Below are 11,496 nucleotides of genomic sequence, written 5' to 3'. Positions count from 1 at the left end.
CAGCAGGCTTAAGATGTTCAAACTGGCTCCTAGGAGATAACCTATAAGCTTTTGGAAAATCTTGTCTGGTAAAAATATGTTTATATACCCAGACTTTGCCTGCCAATGCTGCCATACTATGCTAATCATGTATGGTGGATGTTGTTCCCATCTGCCTAGGATTCTAACCCAACCTGTATCAGTTTGACCTTTGAAGGGGCAAGCTGGAACTGAGAAGTTAATGTCCACTATGCAGATATTCCATGCTTACGTGACTGATCTTCAATAAAAAGTCTAGACATCAATGCTGAGAGAATTTCCTTGGTTGGTGATACTTCATATATGCTGTCACCCTTTACAGCTGGGAGAATTAAGTATTGTGTATGTGACTTAACTAGGAGAGAGGACAGCTGGAACTTGCCCTCAATTTTTCCTGGACTCCACTCTATGTGCCTTTTCTCTTTGCTGATTTTAATGTGTATCCTCTCGTTGTAATGCACAGTTACTCTGAATATAACAGAATTTCTAAGCTTTATGAGTTTTCCAGCGCATCATCAAACTGGAGGGTAGTCATGGTACCCCCAACAGAGACTTTACAGTTGTGAAAGATTGACAAGACATAAGACTGATTTGTAAAAATAATTTCAAATGAAGTTGAAATATATGGCAAAGGACATGACCCATTTTTAATAAAAATTTCCTATTGAACTTACTTAAAGGGCAAAAATATATTTAAAGTTTGATGTCAATTTTTATCCATATAAAACCACATAACAAGATTTTTAGTATGCATATATGTATGCTTGTATTTAGGTGATTGTCTATGTATCTGTCTCTGCATCTGAACATTTACTAATACCTATTAAACAACATTAATGCGTACTAGTCATAGGTGCATCAATGTACTTGTGAAAGAAAATGTGAGTGATTTTTTTAAAAAATGAATTTCCATTTATTGCTTAAATATAAACTATGGACACCTATAAATATGACCTCTGGACAAAATATCATGTTAGCTTTTCTTTCTTCCTTTTTATTTTTAAAAATGTCAATGAATGTTAACTAAATTTGTAAAAGGGACTTTTTAGGATATGTGTAGTCTGTCCTTAGTCATTAGTGAAAATTAGAGACAATTATAAAACAATCTCATGCATCAGGGCCAGCAGATGACGTAGTGGTTATGTTGCTGGATTCCCAAGTGGCTGACTGCAGTTCAAGTCTTGGACCTGGTAGCTTGAAACTCAGGCCAGGAATATATGCATGCATACCCAAGATCCTGGGAGGAAAATGGAGGAGAAGGGATTGTGGCAAGGTCATCCCTCCTGGGGGGGGGCTTGATATCTCACTTTCCCTCTCACTGTCTCTCTCTCTCTGGTGAGCACACATGACCTACAGCAAACCCCCCCCCCCAAAAAAAAGTCCCTGTATCATTAAAATATAATTCTTGGCTAAGGTTATTTGAAATATCTGTGAGGAAACATGGGGAAAAACGGCATTTTGTTTGGACTTACCAGTGATCAACACAAAAGAAACACTCATTCTGGTAGGTATGACCATTTGTAGCACAAACATATGCTGTTACATCCGGACAATTTGCTTCGTAATAAGGATATACTGGGTAATACATTTTACATGGGGGCTGCAAATAATATAAAATATCATCAGGATAACAAATGATAGATGATCTCCTATCTATTCCTTTACTTCAGCTGCACAAATATCTAATATCAAATACAAGTAGTCAATTGATCTTTCTGAAGGATTTTCTGTGGCCTGGACTTCCATCAGGCTAGACTTTTTCCTCCTTTCTTCTGGCTGTAGTGTCCTCAGTCAGTCACTCATCCCATCATCTTTTAAAGTCATAACCATTAGAATAGTTCTGTTTAATTCCAAATGCAAAGTTTTCATTTAACCGGGTGTCCCAATCCCATTAACACCTTGTAAGAAATTTGTCAGTTGGACTATTTATGTATTTGTGAATATTTAAAGTAGAGAGCTTAAGCATATTTGTTAAAAATGAGGGTTGCATATTGAGACTAAAAATAAATCTTGGATCTACCACTGCTTAACTTTGTGACTTTAAGCAAATGACAAGTGTTATTTCACTTACTGTTCATATATATATATATATATATATATATATATATATATATCTCCAATATATTATATTTGACTATGTATAGTTCTTCTACTAAAATACATTATTATATTATAATGCTTGTGCTACATGGGGGGAAAATCTAAGTCTAAGTCTGGTAAAGGTTCATGCCCAGGTCACAGATATACATTTCATTCTACATTATTTTCATGAATTTTTAGATCTCTAATATTAAGAGAACAATCAGATTAGAATGAGAATCCAGAACTGAGAAATTTAAATTTACCTGAGGCCATTTAGATTTGTCATGGGATTTGAAAGCTGTTGGAAAAAAGGACATACAAAATAAGTTAAAAGAACTAGTTCTCCGTAGGATTTTATTTCACACACTGAAGTTACTGCTCGAATAAAAAAATGTAATTTAATAATACACTTGCACAAAAGAATTTATAGGGACAAAATTTGTGTGTGCTATCCCTTTGTTAGCCGCTTTATCCATTAATTATTCTTTCCTTCATTTTCACAGTCCTTACTTCATTTATAAATTTGTCACACCATTAAGGAAAGAGTAAAAACTGTTTTATGTGTAACTTGCAAACGATGCTATTTTCAGTAGCTATGATTTTCATTGACTTTAAATTTTCTTCACTACAATTGGGATAATGTCAGCCTTTTAAAGATTGTTGTAAAAATTAAGTATAATGTAGCAAGTAAAGTATTAGCTTAGTTCCCACCAAGATGTCGAACTAAAGAGGGCACGGTGATAAGAAAACTGAAGGAGTTCCTCGGTTTTGGGTAGACTGATTTTGTGGACTGGTTTTGTGAGAGGGGGGTGTCACCTGGGGCAGTGGATGTCCAACTGACTGTAGGAGACTAAAAAAGAAAGGACTTATGGTAGTTCTGCTTTAACTTATCTCTCACTGGTGATAATATTTAAAATATCACTGAACATTCTGACTTTTCCAAAAGTAAAAACTTCCAAAAGGTAGAAGAGAAACGATGAATGGGACTTAATAATCTTCCCACACAAGAAACAAGCCTATGAATCTTTCCAGAAATAGATTATGCAAATTACATACATAGCATTTTAGAGAATAAAAAAGATGGTTGGAAGAATCAACAGAGTTAAAATGTCGATTATGCCCAAAGTGATCCACAAATTCAATGCAACTTCTATAAAAATTCCAGCAACTTTCTTCTGATAAATACAAAAAACAATTATAAAAATTTTCTGGAATTACAAAAGATTGCATATTGCCAAAACAATACTACAAAAAGAATAAAGTTGGAGGCATTTCATTATCTGACTTTAAAATATATTATGAAGGCATAATAGTCAAAACAGCAAGTACTGGCACAAAAAGGAGACATACTGACCAACAGAACACAGTAGAGAACCCAGAAATAAATCCAACATAGAGTCAATTGATGTTTGACAAGGGACACAAGATAATGCATTAGAAAAAGTCAGTCTTTCAACAAATGGTGCTGGTAAAATTGGATATACACTTGCAGAAAAATGAAACTAGACTCCCATCTCTCACCATTTACAAAATTAACTCAAAATGGATAAAAGTCTTAAAATAAAGCCTCAAACCAAAACTATTATAGGAAAACACAGGAAAAATACTTAAAGATATTGGAGTAGGCAAATATTTCTTGAATAAGATCCAGCTAATTGGTATCCCAGAAGGTGAAGAGACTCATAAGGGCATTGATAATCTATTCTGTGAAATCCTGGAAGAAAACTTTCCAAACCTAGAGAGGCATTCATAGATCCAGTCCCAAGAAATACAAAGGATCCCAAATAGAATAAACCCAAGAAGATCTTCTCCAAGACACATTATAGCCAGATTGATCAAAACCAAAGACAAAGACAAGATACTAAGAGAGAAATTGTTAAGAGAGAAACATCAAGTTACCTACAAAGGATATCCCATCAGGCTAACAGCAAACCTCTCATCGGAAACAATGTGAGAGAAGAAAGAATGGGAAAATATATTCCAAGTGTTAAGGAAAAAGCAGTTTCAACGAAGAATATTGTATTTGGCAAGATTATCCTTCATATGGGAAGAAAAGACAAAAACATTCTCAGATAAACAAAACCTGAAAGAATTTACCAACACCAGACCAGATCTCCAAGAAGTTCTCAAGGGAGTGCTATACCAGGAAGATTAAATATAGACACACAGAAATAAGAGTTCAAAACCTAAGAAAATGGCCAACTTAATCATAGGGACAAGTCTGGAGTCGAAATTAAATCCCAGAATTTAATCGGGAAGATCGAACCACAACAGTAGATACAAAGTACATGAGACTGAACTAGTGAAAAAGAATTTTATGACTTTTGACTAAAACATTCTGATTTTCTTCTAGGCTTGTTTTCCAATTTTAAGGATTTTTGTCCTGTCTTGAGTTGCTGATGGGTTTATGTACCTACTATTTGAACAGAATCCTAACTTGTTTCCTGGCTTTAAGTTTGTTTGTTTATTTATTTATTTATTTTTGGAGAGGTTTTTGCTACAGGGCATGTACACTCGCCAGAAAGACATAGAGAGACAGAGAGATAGAAAGCAAGAAATCACCTACCCAGAAGGGATGGCCACACCGCAATCCCTTCTCCTCCCTTCTCCTCTCGGGATCCTGGGCCCACACACACACACACACCTGGTATGAGTTTGAGCCACTGGGTCCAGGACTCGAACTTCAGTCAACTACATGGGAGTCTAGCACCACAGCCATTATGTCAACTGTTGGTCCCCTGGTTTTAAGTTTTAAGCAAAGTTCCTTATCATTTCTTCGATTTATTAAAGCTAAAATGGCGTTTCTTGAAGTTAAAAAGTATATTAAAATGACCGTAGTTAGCTATATAGCATCAGCTAGGTACTACCTTATAGTACATTCATTTTACTCAGAGTTTTATGCCTAAAGTCAGACATGTATTCACAGATATGTATATATCAGCTGAACTTGCTGTTGAAAGTAGTTAGATTATTTAAGACATTTTATGAATCAGTAAAATGTGGGGGGGAAAGGAATGGAAAACAACTGCAGACACCTGAGATAGTGTGGGACAAGGGTGGGAAATACGGCAGAGTAGTAAAAAAATATATATATACGTGTGTGTGTGTGTGTGTGTGTGTGTGTGTGTATATATATATATATATATATATATATATATATATATATATATATATATATATATATATATATATATATATATATATATATATATATATATATATATATATATATATATATATATATATATATATAAATATAATTTTGAAATTAGAAATGGAAAATTATTGACAATAACATGTATGATTAAACCACTATGCAGTATATTCTGGATGGGAAATCACATTTTGCATTCTGTGATGATACTCAGGGAATGAATGTGAATTAATTAATTTAAAAAGAATGTTTCAGAAGAAAATTACAGTGCATTTGTAACTAGATTTTAGCTTTGTCCATATTTTTAGTTTAAGGTATTTTGTGATTTAATAAAATGCAGGAAAAAAGTTTAATATGTAAGGGAGATAGGGGAAAGGGGAAGGAAACAAAAAAAGTAAAAGTATGCTTAGTTGACAAAGAAATGAGAAGCTACTTGCTGATAAGTTATAGAGTAATATTGTTAACATGGTCATTTGCAATCTTGATTACAGTACAAATAACCCTGTTGCATGGGCAACATGTATAATATTGGCCCCTTGGAAAGACCACCTATCCAGGGAGACTTCTGGCCTATGGGGTCTAATAGCAATTGTCCTGTTTGTTAGTAAAGTTTTGTCTCTCCTTGTGACTAGTTCATCTTATCTACAGTCTTTTCCCTTTGAAGTTCCTGACGCCAGTGACAGCCAATATTATTTCTATCTTGTGCAGCTAACATCCATAAACCTCTCTGACTGCTGGGTATGTGGAACTGTTGTTAATACCCAGCTCTGAAAACATGCTATGAATAGTCACTGCATATAATTGAACTGAACAGGAAATAGGGGTTCATTCTGACTAGCTAGGCTCTCTGAGGCTTACAGTGTTAGACACCTCACTCTCTAATCTCTGTGAGTAATGTATCTTCCCAGAAACTTGGATATTAGCATTGTTTTCTGTCTAGTAGAAATTCCGTGTGCTTGTTGCAGTGTATTGTTGCTGTGAAGTATGACTACAAGCCACCTGCTGCTATTTGGCCGGAGGAAATTCAGGGAAGAGGGTTGTATGAGTCATGGCCTGCAAAGACGTCAGGGTGGGGTGTACAAGTAAGTGAAACAGTCTGATGTTCTCTATGTGCTCCACTCTTCCACTGCATTTCAGTTATTTTAGTCTGTTTGAGTAATCAGGGCATTCAGACCTCTTAACTGAGAATATTTGCTAAACCCTGAACATTCACATCTTTCTCCGAAGATGATTGTCTCTTTTCTTTCTTCCTTTCTTTTTTCTTTTTCTTTCTTTCTTCTTTCTTCTTCCTTTTTAATTTTTTTTTAAGAGAGATTTTTGCTATAGGGAACATGTGCTCAACAGAAATACAGAGAAAGACAGAGAAAAAGAAAGTAAGAAATCACCCCCCCCAGGGGAATGGCCATGCCACAATCCCTTCTCCTCCATTCTCCTCTCAGGATCTTGGGCATGCACACACATGTGCCCAGCATGAGTTTAAGCCGCTGGTTGAGGGACTTGAACCGTGGTCAACTACGTGGGAGTCCAGCGACATAACCATTATGCCACCTGCTCGTCCTGATTACCCCTATTGTTTAACCTCTTTACATACGATCTCAGATCACTGGGAAAGCCAAAAGTGGAACCTGTAGCTGTGCAATGAGAATCAATATCCACTAAATATATCTCCTGGTCCATAAGTTACACTGATAGTAAACTTTTTTTATATCCTCTGTGAAACCTTCTGCTTTATTTTTAGTCTGAGAGAACACACAGTTGGACAGATATCCTATACTTTTCTAATGAAATGATTAATTTATGCAACAACTTTGGAAAACCATCTGGCATTGCCCTATATTGAAAATTCATACACCTTGTGGTATAGCATATATATTCTTAGATATGCACCAAGTAAAACTGTCGTTTATGTGCATTAGAAGCATGCAGAATGATATTTCTTTTTTTTTTTTTTGAGAGGTTTTTGCCATAGGGCGTGGGCGCTCACTAGACAGAGAGAGACAGAGAGACAGAAAGCGAGAAATCATCCCCCAGGGGGGATGGCCACGCCACAATCCCTTCTCCTCCATTCTCCTCTCGGGATCTTGGGCATGCACGCACACGCACCCAGCATGAGTTTTAAGCCACCGGGTCCGGGACTCGAACTGTGGTCGACTACATAGGAGTCCAGCGACATAGCCATTACACTAACTGCTGGTCCCGAGAATGATATTTCTATTGGCTGTGTATCTAACATCATAAATTTGTAAACAAGACAAATGTCCATCAATAAGAGATAGACCTTAAAGAAACTAGGGTATTTTCACATATTAGGATATTGTTCATTAATGAAATTAAATGAATTACAGATCACATAAAATATGTATCAATTTAAGTCATATGATACTGAGGAAAAAGTAAATTTCAATAGATAATAATATTCTCTCTATATAATATTAGAGAAGCAGTCCCAGAAGACAAAGTAAATGACTTTATATAGAATTTTTAAAAATGATAAAAATATGCTTTTCCTTGAAGTATACATAAGAAAAGTGTATTCAACATAAAAGCAGGAAAAGAATGGACATGAAATTTAGAATGATGTTTATCTTAGAGAAAGGTAGACAAAGGAATGGGATGAGTGGAGGGCTGAGTTATGGATTTGAATTTTTGTCAGTTGTCTACCTTTTTGCAGGAATAATATGTTCATGGTGCTGATTGATTGGCTGCAATGATATTTGCTGAGCCACATTATGATTAACCCTGTTCAATCCAGCTGAGGCTTATTTAAAATCATAAGGCAAATGTAGAGGACCTTCATGTACTAGATAAGTAATTGATGGTAACTACATTTTAACCTTAATTTAATGAGCACTTACTATATATATCATTTATTTAAGAAGGATCTGAGAATGCACTTGTAAGAGATACGTGGTTGCATCTGCTTTACTGGTTTGTAAAGCAGTTTGCCTATTTTTAGGTACACTAGTTTACTGTTGCAGTAACAAGTTATCATGAACGTAGTGACTTCTAGTGACACAAATGTAGCATCTTACAATTCTGAAGGTAAGAAGTCTTAAAATCAAGGTGTCATCAGAGCTATGTTCCTTCTGAAATTTCTAGGGAAGAATTTCCTCCTCTCTTTTAGCTTTTATAGACAGCCTGAATTCTCCAGTTCAGGCCCATTTCTGGCATTATTTGAACCACTGCTTCCATTGTGATATCTCTGTCTTTGGCTCTCCTGCCTCCCTCTTTATAAGGAGTTTTGTAATTGTATTATTCCACCAGAAGAATACAGAAAAATCTGCCGATCTTAACTATGTCTGCAAAGTGTCTTTTGCTGTGGTATGTAATATATTCAGAGCCTCTGGTGATTAGGATTTGGATATATTTGGATATTGTGTGGGGAGAGGGTCATTATTTGGTCTATAACAGCAGATAACATGGGTTTTGTCTTTATGTCAGATCACTGGTTTTTGTTACCCAACTATGAAGACACACATGTCAACCAATTTTGTCCACACCACATCTTTTGTTCTTCATTGGACTATTTTACATCATCCAATTGGGTCGTCGAAAGTCATGACACATCTTTTGCATAGAAAAACAAAAAAATTATGTCATGACTTTTCCAATGACCCAGTATTTTAAGGAAACTTTGAAACTCAAATGAAAAATGCATCATTTTCCTAGGGGAAAATATCATAACTATACAATGTATTGTTTACAAGAAAATGTTACATTTTTCTCTTCTTTCAGAGGTTTTATTTTGAGTCAACAAAATAAAAATGAGAATGAAAATACAAGTTGTAGAAAACAAGTTTAATTTTTTATTAATCAGAATATGCTATAGATGCTTTTCCCCATGTATCTGTCAGTCTTTGCTATTGTTCATGCTGGGTTGGATAAATGAGATCTAGGCTAGTGGTTCTAATGTAACATTCTTTAAGCATATTTTAAAATAGTATTTAAGTAAATGGTCTAATTTCTACAGAATCATTGTACTGAGCTGTCTTTTTGTTTTTTAAGTTGTTTAAATAAGCTCAGCTAATTCAAGACATTGTAGCCACTTACACATCAGCATGCTTGAATTTAGTAGCTTACAGCAATATTTATGAAGGAAAACAATATAACCATGAAGTACCTCATGTCGAATGCTATTGCACTGTATTTTTAATGTAACAATGCAGATCCTGTTAGACACATAAATGTGTATAATCATGTTAAGTGCAAATAAAATAAAACTGGTTCTTAGAAAAAAAAAGAAAACAAGTTTAAGTTTTCCATTAAGGAACATATATATTTTACTATGGGTCATCAAGAAAGTCATAATGCATTTTTGCATAGAAAAACATAGAAAAATACACCATGACTTTCCTGATAACCAAATAATTCATAATTTTGATTATCAAGCCAAGTCCTACATTTTAGCAAAACATTGCCCATCCCAAATGAAAAATGACTTTCTCTTTTCATATAACATTAAGAAATCAGATGTTTATCTCCCCAAGTCTCATGATTGCTCACCTGAAAAAACATTATGTCCCAAAGTAGAGAGCGCTAGGAAAAACATGATCTTGTGGGCAAAGGCAGCCATTTGATCTCATCCAATATCCTTCTTTGGTGAGACCTGTGAAAAAACCGAGGACACTTTATTTCTCATCTCTTGCACACCTGGCTTTACAAACAGGAGAGAAACTAATACTCCAAAGTGGTGCCATTCCCATACACTTGCCATGGTAGTCTCACCCTGGCTAGTCTCCAGGGGTTTGGGCTTGAAAGAGCCCTTCTGCTCCAAGGAAGGAGAGAAAAACCATAAAAAATATCTTTTCATTTTTTCTATCACCATCCAGCTTACAATCACAATCCTGGCCTGAAAAGAAATTAGGCTCACTACTCACCAGGGTTGACTTCAAGGCATGATATTTGTAAGTAGATTAGCCATGCAATTTATTTCCTAAACTGAGATATCCCTGTAGGTGAAGTTGGACATGTAATAATACATAAGCATTCTGAGATAACGCATGTGAACTGAGGACTGTCCCCCATAATTAGGGACATAGCACTCAAATACAAATTACTCAAATACAATAAGATGGACTGGTTTTTCCCATTCATTTTCTAGCCCATTTATGTGGACTCAGATGCAAAGAATAGATTGAAAATAGAACTATTGATCCTGGGTAATAAAAATTAACTGTACCTTCCCTGAGGGAGGATATATCCATACACACACACACACACACACACACACACACACACACACACACACATCCTTGAACTGGTTTATTGAAATGGGTGAGATGTCAGGGTTCAGATTCCAGGTTCAATGTCTCTTAGAAGAGAGAACCTTAGAAAAACTGTGAACTTCATAGGATAATTGAGAAGGTTGACTGTTGTTAACATAAGTAAAGAGTTAAATGTATTAAGTCAACAATTTAGCCAGCCTGTCTTTGTAAAGATGGAAATATTTAGGCCCAGAAAGGGGATATTTTAATTTCCTCAACTTCCTCATGCCCTGCTCTATTCACTCTGTTTTTTCTCAAACTTGTTGCTAGTGAGTGTACAGAAAATGAGGAAGAACTATATTGAGTGGTTTTTTTCCTTTATGTGCAGAGTAAAGTTGGATGTTGGAGGAAAACTATATATATATATGAAGAGGGGGGAATCCCACTGACAGAAAAGCTAAAAAGATCTTACCAATGACTTAGACTAAGGGTTGAGGAGGTGAAGACAGGTTACCTGAATGAGGTGGCTGAATATGAACCTCCTTCAGTCACCTCACCTTTAGGTCACAGCAAGTGTTGAGGAGAGCTACTGTTCTGTTGTCTATGGCCAAGGACATGGGAGCAGAGGAGGTAGATTCTGCTTAGTTAAGTGACCACTTGCTGGCATCAATTTATTCTACTGGCTATTTTTGAGTTTGATCTCTGTCTTTGAACCACCCCCTCTGATGTTTCATGCTTTATCAAGCAGGAACAGACGTGGAGGTTATGTACTTATCATTTCTGGCCATGGATTATGAGAACAAGAAGTTTTGCATCCAAAATATCTGGTATTTGCAAAGCATATTAGTTACCTTCTACGTTTCAGATCATTTGGTAAATTTTCTCACTTGAATTCAAGGCTGTTTCCAGTCTTCATAGACTCCACTACTGCTACTTCTTAGAAGTCTTACCTGTTTTATTTTTTGACAATATAATTTTTTTTTCTACTAGCCTGGGAAACCCCAATGTCCCAGCCTCCCAGTGTCTATGCTTGCTGCC

At 35.6% G+C, this 11,496-nt stretch overlaps 1 protein-coding gene across 1 annotated transcript in view; it reads right to left on the bottom strand.

Annotated features, from left to right (window-relative positions):
• SPINK13 (serine peptidase inhibitor Kazal type 13) overlaps nt 1-11,123 on the bottom strand; it is an 11,988-nt gene extending 865 nt beyond the window's left edge. The window contains exons 1-4 of the mRNA XM_006148064.3: nt 10,973-11,123; nt 9,758-9,860; nt 2,364-2,398; nt 1,491-1,618 (exon numbers count right to left, since the gene is read on the bottom strand). Of these exons, the coding sequence (XP_006148126.1) occupies nt 1,491-1,618; nt 2,364-2,398; nt 9,758-9,827 (233 nt within the window). The 5' untranslated portion in view covers nt 9,828-9,860; nt 10,973-11,123. The remainder of the gene's footprint in view (nt 1-1,490; nt 1,619-2,363; nt 2,399-9,757; nt 9,861-10,972) is intronic.
• Between the last annotated feature and the right edge of the window lie 373 nt (nt 11,124-11,496).

This window comes from Tupaia chinensis, unplaced genomic scaffold (assembly GCF_000334495.1).
Source record: "Tupaia chinensis unplaced genomic scaffold, TupChi_1.0 Scaffold000228_1, whole genome shotgun sequence".
Lineage (NCBI taxonomy): Eukaryota > Metazoa > Chordata > Mammalia > Scandentia > Tupaiidae > Tupaia > Tupaia belangeri.
The sequence above is the reverse complement of the archived record's forward strand: the minus strand, read 5'-3'. Positions and strand labels throughout refer to the sequence as shown.